Source organism: Rhipicephalus microplus, unplaced genomic scaffold (genome assembly GCF_043290135.1).
Source record: "Rhipicephalus microplus isolate Deutch F79 unplaced genomic scaffold, USDA_Rmic scaffold_20, whole genome shotgun sequence".
In the NCBI taxonomy this organism is placed as follows: domain Eukaryota; kingdom Metazoa; phylum Arthropoda; class Arachnida; order Ixodida; family Ixodidae; genus Rhipicephalus; species Rhipicephalus microplus.
In genome coordinates this window covers 9,630,094-9,646,416 of record NW_027464593.1, presented here as the reverse complement: position 1 = coordinate 9,646,416, position 16,323 = coordinate 9,630,094, and the positions used below count along the sequence as shown (strand labels likewise).

Sequence of the window (16,323 nt, the reverse complement as noted above, 5' to 3'; positions counted from 1 at the left end):
AATTTCAGACTTCCTTATACATTGATTCCATGGGGCTCGTGGCGGTGCCGCGAAGATCTCCGAAATATAAGGCATGTCCAAAAATTCGGGTGTCCGAAAAATCGGCAGTTGACGGTATTTGAAGTTTTCGAATATTTGCACATGCCTATTTATAATAAGACTAGAGTTTAGTCTTATTGGTGTGTGTGACGATTCATGACCATGTTAGTGTGGCGTCACCTTACACAATTAAGGGGGCTACTTTGTAATAGTGTATTCGGTTGGCCACTCTGGTCCTCTGACTCGGAAGTCACCAGATGCCGAGGCAGCTTGCAATCAAGAATGCGAGAGTCGGAGTATCAACCGAATATGTCGGCGATCTCGGAGCAGCGCGCTTGTAGCACCAGCGTGCAGCCAGCGCTGGAAGCTGCCAGGCAAACATTCTTGTGCCGCTTTGACGAACGGTGCCGATCAGTTCAGTGGACATCGACATGTCTCGACGCAGTGACAGCTTTCTGAACTCATCACATAAATCTGGAAATCGTCATTGTCCGGGCTGCTATCTTCAAGGCAAATCACGTGGCTGTGTGCGAGCTGCTGTAACGATATCATTAGTGTTTCCTCTGCCTTCGTTAGCTGCCTCAATTTTGTAATGGCACATTTTGGCTTCGTAGGTGCCACACATATGCTTGAAATCGCCACTAACAACACACGTGCACGAAGTATTATGCACCCAGCGATGTCCCCTTCCGAAATACATGCTCGCATTGTTGGCTCTGTTCACTTGGCTCACTTGCCGACAGTCACGCGATTTGCCGGAATGTGTCACATGATCCGTTCTCCCAGTCAGATCTCACCACGCTCTCACTTTGAAGCCATAGCGGTCAGGAGCGCTTCAAAAGAGCCAACCAAAGGTAGTCTGAGCGCTCGAATTCTATTAACCGAACGCGCAGCCACTTTTCAGAATGCTTTAGTGCGCTCGTCAATGCCCAACTTAATACACCATAAGTGTTTTGCGACAGAATGTAACAAAACACCTCAAGAGCAAACAAACAGCCAATAGGTGAGTTGAGGGAATTCTGGAATGTTTTCAACACATGAAGAAAGGTATAATTATTATAACTGAACATCAATTTTTTCAGGCTTTGTTTTTCAAGCTTGAGATCGAATAGCACAATGACTGTAACAATTCATTGGCGTTAATCTCCTGAGTAGATGCCAGGTGGTGTCACAATTTTGATGAGTCAATTGGTGATAGGGGCTGGTTGCGATTTTCACAAACTGTTGTCGTGGGATTGAAGAAAGCCGGACACGTTTTAATCCAATCCAAGTCTCAAAACGGTATCAGTTCTCTTTCACACAGCGGGGCCTTCGTTAATTATGTGCTCATTCTGGGCTGAAATGATTGACAGCTCAGCTATTTGCAGCCGCTATTCTCATGTGGGACCGTCAGACAGGCCTCGACCAAGTGCCTTCTGCTTGTCCCCTTAATGACGCTTTATTCCGTTCTGTGACAACACTTACCGTATTTACTCGATTCTACTGCGCCCTCGATTGTAACGCGCACCCGATTTCCACTGCGAAAAAAAAAACGTAAGACATCGATTGCAACGCGCACCCATTTTTCTCGCTGGCCCGCACGATCACATTACTCGAAAAAACTACTCCTTTCGGGAGCGTCTTCCATTTAAATTTGAGGTACGGGCGAAGCTTGTGCCCATCTGATGTGTAACAGAGCTTTGCCGTCACTGTAGTTTTACCGTGGACCGATGCCAGCACGCGAACTTGCTTCGCCCCCTTCTTCTCGACGGTTGTGGTGCCAGGCATGTCGAAGTAAAGAGGCGTCTGATCGGCATTCCCGATTTGCCCAAGCAGGTAGCCGTTGTTGCGCCGCAAGTTTAGGACGAACTTCTGAAAACTGTGAAGCTTTTCATCGTACTCTTCCGCAAAACTTTTCGCATATGCATGTTCCCCTTCGGTGGGAAAAGCCTTTCCTCTTCATAAAGTTAGTTAGCCAGCACCTGCTCGCTTTAAACTGGCTCCGCATTAGACCTTTTTCTAAGACTAATTGCATAGCCCGCACTTGGAGCAGTTCTGTCGTCGCGGGCCGCTCGCTGCTCAAGCACATACTCGCCGAGCAGCTCTTTAATTTGCGGAAACCGACCCTGCTGTGGTCCACTGAAGCCTTTGCGTGAAGCTTTGCTGTCGACAATCTTCTGCTTTTGTTTCCGCCGGTCCCGCACGCACGTTTCGGGAATTCCGAACGACCGCGATGCGGCCCGATTTCCGTCCTTTTCTGCACACGCTATGACTATTCTTTTAAAAGCAGCATCGTGGTGCACTCGAGTTTTTGGAGTCGGCCCTTCCACACCGTCGATGCTAATGCACTACTAGATGACGAACTCCTCAGCACACGTACGAAGCGCCGCACATGGGAAACACGTAGGCAGAAATGGCCGACGCGCCATGCCGACGCACGTAGGGGGCGGCCATTTTGGATTTGCCGATGGCAATAGATTGACAGTAATTTTTTTGTTCGTACTCGATTCTAACGCGCATGCGATTTATGAACTCGCTTAACCGGAAAAAAGGTGCGCGTTAGATTCGAGTAATTACGGTACAAAGCCTCTTAGATTACGTAACAGCCTTGGATGACCGCATACGTGAACCGAGGTCAAGTTGTTTATCAAGGCTTTTTTCTTTTTGCGGGGCAGGCATCATACGGACTTGGGGTTGGTCGCGCGGCTCCCGTCGTTCCACCCGTGGCGCCAGTGCCCACCGAGGAGCAGGATGCCACGCACTCGGACAGCATCACCGACGACGATGACACCATATCCTCGTCGGGTCTCAGCGGTGAGTGTTTGTGCAAGCGTGGTGCAAAACGGTGCCTCTTATGGTAAGTCTTTAGATTGTTGTGAGTGCACATGTGGGAATGTTGGTCCTAAACCAGCAAGTGTGGCTCAACAGTAGGCGAGCTCCGTACCGCACGATATGAACCAGTGGCCTGAACATAATGATAGAATAAAAGAAAGCGGGTGCACCGAGGGCTTGTATTATTTGACTACGCCTAATGAAGCCAATAGACTAAGTCAAGAAAGACACAGGAGACGTTATTTGTAGTCCTTTGCCCTAATTAAGGGCAGAGGCTACACTTGAAGGGCAACTTTTTTTACTTATGTATAGATCTGATCAAAATTTTCACAGTTTGTGTGTTTAGATGTGCATATTCTAAAAATGTAAATACTTTTTTGATTGGTCAAGTAATTTACAAGATACTCCACAATTAATGTAAAACCTGGGTCCTTTGTTTGATGCCTAATTAGCATCTAGTCAGGAAGCACCAAAACATTGGCAACAGTGTAGAAACAATGTAGGATGTTTAAGGAGTGCAATATGCTATAAATCAATTCGCTAGGCCGATTTCAACAGGAGTTAGAGGACATCAATGTTCAGAGAAAAACACACCACTTTCACCTGTCGTGCATGTGACCCAATTAAAAAAATTTATCTGTATATTGCCTTTAAAACAGGCATATTGCATACTGCTGGCATTTATCTTTCTGGCAAAAAAAGAATTATGCTGATAGCTCGATTGGAACAGAAGTTATTTTCCCCCAACTTGGCAAATGTGCCAAAATCAATGTTTTGAGAAAACGAGAAAAAGCGTTTTAAAACACCTATATTGAAAAAACACTAATAAAGTCCTATGAACATGCACCAGCGGCATAAACTGGATGCATCCTATCCCTATGCTTCTTCTTGACCAGCTTTCTCAGACTTAAGGGCATTTCTCTCTATTTACTTGAGGTTGCACTCTGACGACAGTCCTCTTCCGTAGCCCTCAGGAATGTGCTGCTGAATATCGTAATGTCCAGCTGCTCTAGAATTGCAGCAAATGTATTGACATGGCCCGTGTTGAAGCACAGCACAGGTTCTGCAGCAGCAGCTTGCACAGCAAAAAGAGAAGCGTGCTGCTCCTTTCACACCAAACTCCAAATCATGGATTGGAGGCTTTCGTGTGAATTCTGAGTCTTGCCTTGCTGGCATCTTGCCTCGCTGCCGCACCACTTGACTCTGAAAAGCGTTCAATTTTTCGCGCTGTTGCCAACACCAACGAAAGACCCTCAAGTGTTGTGGTTGTCCCGCAGGCGCGCGTTGCGAACTTCACTGGCATCGATCACATCAGCATCTACCCACACACGGCCGGAGTCGACATAACGCGCGCTGTCAGGGTGGCCTGTGTCAACACGCACTTCACCATTGCCGATAGCATCGGCGCGATCATAATTCACAGAGCGTCCGCTATCCGGGGAAGCCGTTTTGCACACTCCTCCATTGATAACATCTTCAGTACACGAGCGGCCAGCGTCCATGCCGCGCACGCGCGAGGAACTGTCTTCAATTATGACGGCGTTATCAAGTCATCATTATAAACCTCGGCGCTTGCTCCCGCGACACAGTAGCAGCACCAACGGGCTTTCTGCCTTTCTTCCATGAACGGCGAAAATGATGCTGCGATCGTAACATTTTTGCACGGCCAGGCATAGCGGATGCACAAACACGTTAGGGATACGAGTCACGACACCGTTGCAAGGACGATATCTTTTAAAAATGGCGGCAGTCACTGCCAGCAAGTTTTCCTGGCCAATCGGGAAGCGCCATTTTCGTCACGTGTGTCAAGCAACCAATGGAATCACGTGTTGCACGTGATTTTTACTTCGCTTTTTTGCTTTTGTGAGGGGCACAATTGGTCTACTGGGGGAAAAAAAAAAAAGCTAGAAACGCGACCTTTCCAACAAGACCAAAATAGCGCTGGTGGAGAACGTAGTTCGCGTGCCTTCGGCGGTTGAAATAGGGCTAGTTTACACTTCAATTTAAAGGTTTGCATCCGCGAAGTTGCTCTCTTTATAGGTTATAACTTGAGAAATAAGTGGAATTATGAAGGCCAACTTTGCTGATAGGTGCGAAAGGGCATCGGGAAGGTGAAAATGATGAGAGAGAAAATGCCATTTTTGGACCGATCTTTTACTACTAAGTGACACGTCATCTCTTTAAGGGTAGACTGGTGTTCTAAAGAAAAATTTTGCTTATAATCATGTTCAGTTAAAATTTTCCGGCAATGTACATTTCAACCTGCTATAAATAGATATCCAATCCATTTTCTTTCATTTCACGTAGTTCTTGAGATAATAAATAATGGATTGTCGGATTGCTCATTGTTCTGTAGCTTAATCATTGAATATCCTAGAAAATTTTATATGCACATATTCTAGAACAATCAAGGATCACGACTAAGCCATCACTGTAGTTTTAACTCTATATTTATGAAAGTTACTGCCATCTGCATGGTAATGATTGGGAACACAAGAATACTTTATCAGTTTTATCAGCACTTAAAAAAATTTTCTTTTGACTAATTTTATAATTTAGTAGAGTTATCGTGTATAGGAACTCGCAAGCTTTCAATTGCAACAAGAGTGTTGAAATTTGATCACCAGATCAAAAAAAGCTTGAAGACTTGATATAGGGGAGGGACATGGCGTTTAAAGATAACATGGGTTATTTCTTGAAGAAATTACTTTAAACTGCACAGCTTTTTTCAGTTTCTGTAGCTCATTTGAACTATCCAAATGTATTTTATGCAGGTCAATTATATTCTGAGGTAATTAGTAATTACATTATCAGTCAAATCTCGACAATTCGAACTCAAAGAGGCCCGAAAATTTGTTCGAATTAAAAGAAGTTCGAAATAATGAAAGCTAAGAAAACGAAGGGCTCCCCATGCAGTGGTGCATGTGCATTGACCTAACACACGAAGGGGAAGTTTCAGAAGACTTGCATATATTCACAAATCACAGGACATCCGTCATTAATTGAAGTAACCGGTGATGTGCGTCTGCACGTTTGCCTTGCAGCGAGTCAATCAATTTTGCACGCAGCTTGCAAAGCATGTCTACTTCAGCTTCAGCATTCTCCTGGCAAAAGAAGCTGCGCGGGGCAATGTCTAGCGCCGACACTCGAAGACGACAACGACGACTGCATCGCCGCTACTACGTGTATAGGTGTTCTGTGCTACTACCCTCTGCGCCAAAGCCGCAGCGTGGCCAGCATGTGATAAGACAGGAGGAGCGTCTCCGCGCAGAGAGAAGCAGATCGGTATTTGAGATAAACCAACACACCACGGCAGCTTTTTTCTTTCTTTGCTCTCTTTGCGTGCGTTGTTGAAAGGAGAAGGGTTACGTGGCAAGAATGGGAAAGGGGGAAGCGTGGCACCGGCGTGTAAGAGAGAACCACATTCCGCAACAGCTTTTTCTCTCTCTCTCTTTTTCTTTTTTCGCGTGGCGTTGGAAGGAGAAAAAGTTTTACGTGGCAGGGACAGAAAAAGTGGTGGCGGTAGTGGTTAGAAGAGGAGAAAGGCACCTAATTTCTGCAGCCCGGTCGGGAGCTGGTGCACTGCCTGCGAAAAAGGGAGAAGCGTGCACAGGCACCTCGCAAATCGCATTTGAGAGACAGCAAACATTCTACCGCAGTCTTTTCTTTCCTTTTCCTTTCCTTCGCGCTCAGCGGTGAGGTGTCTGAGGTGTTGTGGCGGCGGGCTCTGTAGAAATGGGCTACGAGTGGCTGGTCCGATTTGCGGTGATTCTTGGCAACGCATCAAAGTCATTCACAGCCATCAGCCACAAAGTTCATGATGCGGCAGAGGATGCCATCTGTGCTAATCCTGTGAGGTTGAGGGCGCTCACAGTAAGGGAAGTTAGCAGGGACGACATTGCCTTTATGTAGGACGGTACCAACATAAGCGCGGCCACAAGAGTCACAATGGCATCGGCACTTTTTCGCCCTTCGACACTGGACGTAGTTTAGGTCTCGAAATCCTGTCGAAGTTCTCCCTATTCAACACAAGGCTCTGCCATATGAAGCAGAAGAAGTTTGGCAAGTGTTTCATAGCCCTGTGTGTGAGCGTAATGTCTGTGAGAAGTCAGTTCAAAAAAAGCTGTGAGGGATAAACTTATGGTGCTGGCGCATTCTAGCGGCTGTGGCCACTACAAGAAAGATTGTTCTATTTGGTGTGCAAATTTCCTAGCATTTAATTTCGTCTTTCATAAATGAAATTTGAATTTATCTTTAAAACTCGTTTTTCTCAAAACACAGATTTCGCCTTTCTTTTTTTTTCAATGTGCCCCTCCTTTTTTACGTACTTACGGTGCCCGGATCTGCATGAAATTTGGCTCAAGTTTTTTCAAAGTATGACAAACGCAATTATCTACTTCAAATTTCAATATTTGTCATGAGTAAGAGGGCACGAGGCACGTGCCAGGCGCTGGAATGCGACACTCGTGCGCCGAACCCCCGATGTTGCATAGACGCGCCACATTCACGTACCAGCTTGGTCGGAAAGAGGCTCGTGGCACGCGGCCGTGATGAAAAATCGCAGAGGATAAGCTGGCACTGTGCTGTGGGGCTTCGAGCTGCGAAGACATGGGAAACCAGTGTCGCTACAGCGATGGGAGCAGCATAGCCACCCGGTTCTGAGGGATCCCGGTGTGAGAGGCCCTGGAAGGGGGCGTCGACCTTCAAGGTGCTCCCGAGTGAGGCTGCCCGGACTAGCTGCATCCATACTCAGCAGTTCAGGGTGGACCTTCACCTATCCCACATCGCGCTAGGACGGGAGCAGCCCACAACAGTCACCAGAGTAGACCCGTTAGCAAGGGAGTCCCTGATGAGCTAAGGAGAGATCAGCAAAGCTGAAGATTGCGACGAAGTCCGGGGCACCAGTGATGAGGAAGAGCGGCTCTGTCGGCAGAAAAGGACGGTAGGAACTCACGGAGAACGTGGACGGAGGACTCGACTAAACATTGACACAGCAAAGGGCAACAAGCCGATGTGGCAATGCAACGAACTGTAAGAACGTTCCGTTATTGAGATGCTATTAAGGTGGATAGAATTGGGAGGTGTGAAAAACGGCTGCTCCTAGGTCGCCCCCCTTCGTGATCTCGCAGAGGTGGCGTTATAGTCAGGGTGGCTGCCAGCTTGCTCGGTGCGCCGGTACTACACTTCCGCATCCGCGTTGGCAAGATTTTTGGGGGTGGGGGGTGGAGATGGGGTAAAGTCGTGCTGAATCGCGGCTGGGCAAGGGTGGAACCGCTCGTGCAACATCCTGTTGGCATGTGTGGCCTGGGGGCGAAGGGGGGAAGGAGGGTTCAGGCATGTGCCCCTTATGCGCTGCTCCTCCCCCTCTACCGAAGCCTGTGCACTCGCGTTGGTCATTTCTAGATTTTTACCGCTGAAAGAGCTTTATCAATGTGATAAACAAGTTTATGAATTCACAAGGCACTTATGCCGTACTGAAGAATGATTAATGGCATGATTAACCTTTTGGCAGTTAACAAGCAGACAGCCTGACATGAAGAGAACATCAATCAATGTGGGCTTGTTAGTGTGTACTCAACTGCTGGAAAAACAGTGCTGCTCTTGTCACTTCTATGTATCATGCTAGCGCTAATTTTCTGAAGAATCAGGCGTAACTCAATCAGCCATAATGCAACCATTCTTCGATCAAGTGTTATTTTGTATGAGCCACTCTTTACATGTTTGGTCTAGGTAGCATGTCCTTCATCTTCATATTTGTCCATATAGTTACATTGAAAAATAAAGCTTCTTCAAGTGGAATATTATATGATTATGGCTTAAAAGCTGTCTGAGTTTGAAAATAAATATTTTGTTGCTAGTAACGCTCTGTCCTGTCTAGCTCTACCTGTCCTGTTTCCGTATTTCACCTCGCGCTACATAGAATTCTTTTAAATGCTTTGTAAGAACCTGCAAGGCATCCCTGTGCTGCCAGCAAAGAGTACGAAAGTGAGGAAAGCCGCTAACAGTAGATGCTCAACGGATAGGTGACCACACCACACAATGTCTGTGTCTCATTGTGCGACATGCACAAGCTCCTTGGAGCTGTCCAACTGTGACAGCTACGATTTGTGCGCATTTGGAGGTCAACAAGCATTGCAATTCTTCGTCAATGAAGCAGAACATATTTTTCTGTCTGCTTGCCTTGTTGCGCATAACACTACTAGATGGCACCACCTACCCAGACCATCCAAGTTTGTGCCTACGGCGATGGGATAAAATAAAATGCTTTGGCTAAGAAGGCTAAGACTAAGACTTTTTAATATTGTCTTATAAAGGAGGCATACGTTTGTAGAGCACTGTATCACTAAGATCAACTATTCCCCCTTTGAGAGTCTAACTTTTTAAAAAAATGCACACCAAAAGTATGCAATTTTTTTATTTCTGAAACAAGTTTTTTAGGCAATTCCACTTTAGAAAAAAAAAAAGTCTGAAATTTTTTTGTGACTTTAAATTGGCAGAAAGAAACATTTTTTTTAATATATAGAGATGCCTTACTCATATAACACAAAAAAAATCCTTAAAAGAAGACACTAATGTGATCTTTTATAAATAAAAATTATGCATTGCATTAAACATAGCTCACTGACATACAAAAATATCCAACACCGGCGTAGTTTTCCGGTAAAAAAGTGGTGTTTGCAGTGACAGTCAGCATTGGCATCTTTTTTTTTTTTTTTTATCTAACCGTAATCGTCTCGCCAGGCACGCTTTCGAGATGTCGCTCTTTCATATTACCCGAGTCTGAACTTGTAAGTAAATCCTTGTCTGACAAACTGAAATTCAGTGAATAAGATTTAGCACTTGGGGAATAGTCCACATCGGGAGAGTCGCTACTCGGTTCTGTAGCACCAATGCAACCAACGTGGACCTCCTTAGCGTTACCGAACTGCGTGAGTGAGCGCTCGGAAAAAAAACTGTGCGGTTGTGTGCCCGTTCAAAAAAGAAAATGAGTTAAAAAGCTATAATAATACTTCATCTTATTGCCAAAGAGACGGTGTTCATTTTTCCGAGTCCCCAAACAGGAAATACAAGCCTGGTGCGATCGTTTGTGTAATTTAGCGGTGCACGGAAACAGATGTAGTAGCGTGCCGGGGAGCAATAAATGAGACATTCAGAAGTGTTCACCCTTGGAGAGATTGGAAACCAGACAATCATCAGCTTTGCCGTGCAAGAAGCTATAACAAACCGAAGAAACTAGCTGCATCGTGTGCATGCTTCCGATGCGTAAGTGAAAGCCACTGAGTTGCTTTGGAAAGTGTTAAAAAAATAAAAAAAACTGAGAGACGACAGAGCATGAAAATAAATTCCACGTATCCTCAAGCACAGCAGCACATGCCAAGCAAGAGAAATGATCGAAAAAAGCACACGTTTTAAGCCAGCTGCACAGGGAATGTGCTCGGCAGCTGGCAGTGCTGGCTAAAACACTCTACCATCAGGCTTTGATGGGGCTCTTGTGATGATAGTAACTAATACAAAAAAGCCAGGTCCCCCCCATCTCTTCCCCAGCTTTAATTGCAGTGATGCCTGCCATGAAACGAGCAGCTGGATCCACCCCTGAGTGGTCATGCACAGTGCAAGGCACTCAGGTGTACCACTTTATACACTGGCATCAGACACATCAGTTATACCTAGTTCATCACATAGAACGCACCTAGATGCATTTTTATTTCGGAGCAATGAAGAATGAAGTGCACATTGATGAGCCAGAGCACTCTTGCTTGTAATATGTGATGAAGGTGCATCAATGTAGGTACATTTGCACTTTCTTTACTTAGTGCTATGAGTGCAGTGCATCTGGATGCATTCTTTGTCATCATGCTCTCTGCTATGTACCCTGTCTTTAAGTCAAAGTGCACTCAGAAGCTTGGGTGCTGGAGTTATCGCTCATAGTTTGTAACTCAATGGGCTTCTCACTGCGATGCATCTAGTGAATTGTGGCGCTTTTTTGTTGTTGCTGTTGTTGATGCTCTTTGACTAGTAGTCAAAAGCACGCCCTCCTGTTGAAAGTGCACTCGCCTGAAGCATACTTTCCAAAGTACACAGTGTTCGCGGATTCAAATCAGACACCATTTCTTTAGTATAACAACTGGTATGTGCAAAAATGTCAAGATAACCATGTCGTGTCACTACAAATCTGATCTCTGAAGATAATGTAGGCTGTGGTCATTGCCTTCAAGTCAAAATTACTCTCCTGTGACCCAAACTGAAGATGATGGAATGGAAAATATGCGCGTTATTTAGCCCTAAATTGTCCTGTATTAACCTGGGAGTACTGTACTTGCCAGTAGTGTGCTTGCCTAACGGTCACTTGCCCAAAGTAGGGCAATGCATCTAGTTCATACAGTGGAACCTCGTTAAACTGTAGCGGATGGGGATGCAAACGAACTGCATGCTACGCACTACTGGAAGTAATAAACTTGTACCTGATTGTTTGTAAAATGAGAGATGTTCTGGGAAAAAAAAAAAAAAAACCAAGACAGGTCGTTTTCGTCGTCATCTGCTGATCTTGAACTTTTATTCAGAGAAAATTGGCCACCAGAAGTCCATCACTCATTTGCTGCTGGCAGCCTCGCAGCAACAACTGCAGCTTCAAAGCCATCCACATGGAAGGCCAGCTCGTCCATCAAGCCTTTCTCTTCCGCAAACACATGCATCATGTCCAGTGCTCGTGCTGCTTTAGCTACTGAGGGACATGGCTCATCTATGCTCTAGCTGGGCAATGTTGTCATTGTCATCCTTTTTCTCAGCGTTGCCGGTGCTCGATGCCAGACAGAACTGACCATGTCATTGTCTGACTAACCTTCACGTGTTTGGACGCCCTTGGTCTCTCAAAACGTTGCAAATGGCACTTGGTCGCTGCCACCTGTCATTGTCATCCTTTTTCTCAGCGTTGCCGGTGCTCGATGCCAGACAGAACTGACCATGTCATTGTCTGACTAACCTTCACGTGTTTGGACGCCCTTGGTCTCTCAAAACGTTGCAAATGGCACTTGGTCGCTGCCACCGTGTTGCTCTAAGACTTTGGCGATCAGTGCCTCGCGTTTAGTGTCGTTGACCCCTTTACCAGTGGACTCCGCTTCGCTTGGGCTGGTTTGTTGGGTGGGCACAACAGACGCACGAAGCAGTTTTGAACAGTAGTGGGTTCTGCCTGCTGCCTATAATAGGCTAGCAAGTGGATGGCTCTTAGCAAGTCTATGGTGTATATTTTGCCGTTTTCTATGTTAAGAAGCATTCTTCGCTGCAAGTTTTTTCGGTTGAGGTGCTTCACCAGTTGAATGATAGGACAGAGCAGCTCTGTTTGGCGCGAGAAACTCCAGCTTCATGGTGGAAAGGTTATCAAGTTGCACGTGTGCTGGCGCATTGTCAACAACCAATGCAATTTTTTCTCCGGCTTGTTGCAAAGGGATGGTCCAGCAAGCACGTGTGTTTCCAGATAGCTTCGAGGTCATACAGGCCTTGGTGTTGAAGTGATACAACATGCCTCAGGGAAGTCGTCCACCCTTGAAGCATATAAGCTTCAAAGCTTTGCCAATAACAAGGAGCGCTGCTTTTTACTTCGTGCCATGTTGACAGCTAAAGCGACCAATAAGCTTTTCCTTGCCTGCTTATCACATGAGCGAGCCTCCCCTTAAAAGCTAGCGTTCGGTTTGGCAACGCATTGTTATAAAGAGGAAGTGAAAGAAGACAAAGGGCAGAAGAAGCTAGTCAGCCATATTTATTATTAAAAAAAGTGCTTATATGTCTTTGTTAAAGACGCCTTCAGGGGCATATTTCTGCAAAATATCTTGCAACTTGCCGCTGGCCCAGTCCTCTGTGCTGTCTTTCTCTGCTGCTGCGCCTTCGCCGGAGGCAGTCTTCATGGTAAGATGGTGTTGCTACCTAAATCTAGCGAGCCAGCCAGTAGTGCAGATAAAAGGCAGCCCATTTGTGTGGCAAAGTGCCTAGCATTTTCCTTAAAGGGACATTAAAGTCAAATAACAATTTACGTCAGAGTGAAAGCTTAATGTATGACAACATCTAAAACGACAATATTATCGACAACAGGGCCCTACTTACTGAGAAATTAAAGTAAATGCACAAGAACACAAGTGCCGCTGTAGGACATTTTCAAAATAATCTCGATGACATCAGACGGACCGCCTACAATTAATCACTAGTAATCCATCTAACTGCACTAGATAAAGAACATTTTGTGCATTAAGAGACGCAAAAAAATGCTGCTTGTTCGTTTCGGTTTGATTCATGGAAAAAAGAACCACCGGACGTTACTATGGGGAATGGTGGGGGGAGAGTGGTTCAAGAACTCAAATTTCGCATGGCTACACCGAACAGGTGGTGCCATCTAGCGAGGTGCAGTTGAAACAAAAGCGTCTGCAATATCGAAGCTAATGGCGGGAAATTGATCAATGGCCATTGCTGCTACTGTGGCTCCCGCTGCTTTCGGTCTGCTGCTATTAGAGCAGTAAAGCCAGGCAACGCTATGCACAGCAACAGTGACGTGAGACGGTCCGGTCGATCCGCTTCTTGAGGCGAGTAAATTGAAGTGCGCTAACCCGATGCAGAGGACTAAAACGTGATTTTATTTCAAAATAGGCCCTTTCTTGGCACAAAAGTACCACTATGAGGTTTCTGGACCGCCATTTCAACAATCAACGTGGACTTAATAGTTGGCTTTAGTGTCCCTTTAAGGAGGGGGTCTGCTTACGGGCAAGCTTTAGCCCTTGCATTTTCAGCCATCTCGTTAATGCCTTCTAGACATTCGAATAGGTTGAACCTCTCGGGCAGCAATATTCGAGGCATCTTCTGCTTGAGTGTGCAAATGTTGTACACTGTTGAAAGTGGTAAGCCCTTCTCCCGTGCCAACACTGACTTTTTCTCTCCACGTTGGATGGCATTCACGATGTGGAGCTTTTCTTTGCTGGTCAGCACGTAATGCTTCGCTTGCCTATTCGACATTGTGCAGTCCTTTCATAATACAAGTCAACCAATGTGCATATAGCGATACCGTACACCAAGTCCAGCCAGCTCAGCACACATGCAGCATGGCTGGAGAGATGCAGTTTATGCAGCCAACAGACAGAGCAACTCTTCATCCGTTCATCATTGCGTGCACTTCTGCCCTGCTCTGATGGACGCTCGCTGGCAAGGGGATGTGGCTAGGCCACTCTGCAGTGGCCTCCGAGACGGCATGAAGTATAGATTAGAGGCTGGGCTCACACAACGATCCTAGAGATACATGTGTCTGCATGCACTGTTTTTCGAACGACTCAAATTTTACGAATTACCGTGATTACTCGAATCTAACGCGCACATTTTTTCCGGTTAACCGAGTTCATAAATCGCATGCGCATTAGAATCGAGTACGAAAAAAAAAAATGAATACAGTCGTTCTGTTGCCATCGCCATTCCGAAATGGCCGCCCCCTACGTGCGTCGGCATGGCGCGTCGGCCATTTCTGCCTATGTGTTTCCCATGTGCGGCACTTCGTACGTATGCTGAGGAGTTCGTCATCTTGGTGCGCATTAGCATCGACGGCATGGAAGGGCCGACTCCAAAAACTCGACGAGTGCACCACCGTGCCGCTTTTAAAAGAAAAGTCATTGCGTGTGCCGAAACGAACGTAAAGCGGGCTGCATCGCGGTCGTTTGGAGTTTCCGAAACGTGCGTGCGGGACTGGCGGAAACAAAAGCAGAAGATTGTCGACTGCAAAGCTTCACGCAAAGGCTTCAGTGGACCACAGCAGGGTCGGTTTCCGCAAATTAAAGAGCTGCTCGGCGAGTATGTGCTTGGGCAGCGAGCGGCACAGCGGCCCGTGACGACAGAACTGCTCCAAGTGCGGGCTATGCAGTTAGCTTTAGAATAGAAAAGGGGCTAATGCGGAGCCAGTGTAAAGCGAGCAGGGGCTGGCTAACTAACTTTATGAAGAGGAAAAGCTTTTCCCTTCGAAGGCGACCAGGCATATGCGAAAAGTTTTGCGGAGGAGTACGATGAAAAGCTTCACAGTTTTCAGAGGTTCGTTCTAAACTTGCGGCACAACAACGGCTACCTGCTTGGGCAAATCGGGAATGCTGATCAGACGCCTCTTTACTTCGACATGCCTGGCACCACAACTGTCGAGAAAAAGGGGGCAAAGCAAGTTCGCGTGCTGACATCGGTCCACGGTAAAACTACAGTGACGGCAATGCTCTGTTACACATCAGATGGGCACAAGCTTCGCCGTACCTCATATTTAAATGGAAGACGCTCCCGAAAGGAGTCGTTTTTTCGAGTGGTGTGGTCGTGCGGGCCAGCGAAAAAAATGGGTGCGCGTTGCAATCGATGTCTTACGTTTTTTTTTTCGTCGTGGAAATCGGGTGCGCGTTACAATCGAGGGCGCGGTAGAATCGAGTAAATACGGTACGTGCATTTTCTGTTCGCCGTTGTAGCGTGAGACTGCAACTGAGGACTATTCATCATCATCATCATCATCAGCCTGACTACGTCTACTGCAGGACAAAGGCCTCTCCCATGTTCCGCCAGTTAACCCGGTCCTCTGCTTGCTGCTGCCAATTTATACACGCAAACTTCTTAATCTCATCTGCCCACCTAACCTTCTGTCTCCCCCTAACCCGCTTCCCTTCTCTGGGAATCCAGTTAGTTACCCTTAATGACCAGCGGTTATCCTGTCTACGCTCTACATGCCCGGCCCATGTCCATTTCCTCTTCTTTATTTCAACTATGATATCCTTAACCCCCGTTTGTCCCCTAATTCACTCTGCTCTCTTCTTGTCTCTTGAGGACTATTATCGGCATTCAACAAGTGAATAGCATGCATTGACTGGCTTGTATGCAATGTACAGCTAAGGCCTAAGCGGGTAATAAATGTACAAACTTAATGTGAAAACAAGTTGGGGATTCGTATTAACTACATTTAGAAAGAAATTACAGTTTATGCGGGTATTGTTTAATGAGATTTCACTGGTTTTGTATTTGTGTTTTTTCGATAACACCGTATGGCAAATGACAGCAAGGGTGTACTCTTGCTTGGGCAAATTGCACTTTGGCACTCAAAGGTTGTGCGCTGATGTACCCAATTGGCGTTGCATGGTAAAGCATTGGGTCGCAGCACTGGAGGGAATCACTTTCAGATTCCTAACACTTTTTCTTCGTGAACAGCGGGCTTTTGCGCCTGTCATGGTTTTTTGGGCTAAACGTGTTGCTTCAGTAATGCATCGCGGAATGGCTGTGCGTGTGCTGCACGGTGCGTTGTTGTTGCCTTGGAGACAAGCCTGAGTCTCTCTCTGTCTTCCCCTCCCCCTCCTCCTGACCCTGCCTTCTGTGAGCAGCCAGCTGCGACTTCCTGCAGGGGGTGTATCCTCCACCCCCCGAACCGGCGCCGCCGGACTTTTCCGCCTCGGCCCGTCTTCAGAAGGGCCCCTCCATCTCTTCAGGTCT

General features: G+C 46.5%; 1 protein-coding gene across 11 annotated transcripts in view; it reads left to right on the top strand.

The window, feature by feature from the left end:
• LOC119180831 (rho GTPase-activating protein 190-like) overlaps positions 1 to 16,323 on the top strand; it is a 155,265-nt gene that overhangs the window by 73,010 nt on the left and 65,932 nt on the right. For all 11 annotated transcript variants that reach the window (XM_075883732.1, XM_075883730.1, XM_075883731.1 and 8 more), the window contains exon 11: positions 2,694 to 2,832. In XM_075883732.1, coding sequence (XP_075739847.1) covers positions 2,694 to 2,832 — 139 coding nt within the window. The remainder of the gene's footprint in view (positions 1 to 2,693; positions 2,833 to 16,323) is intronic.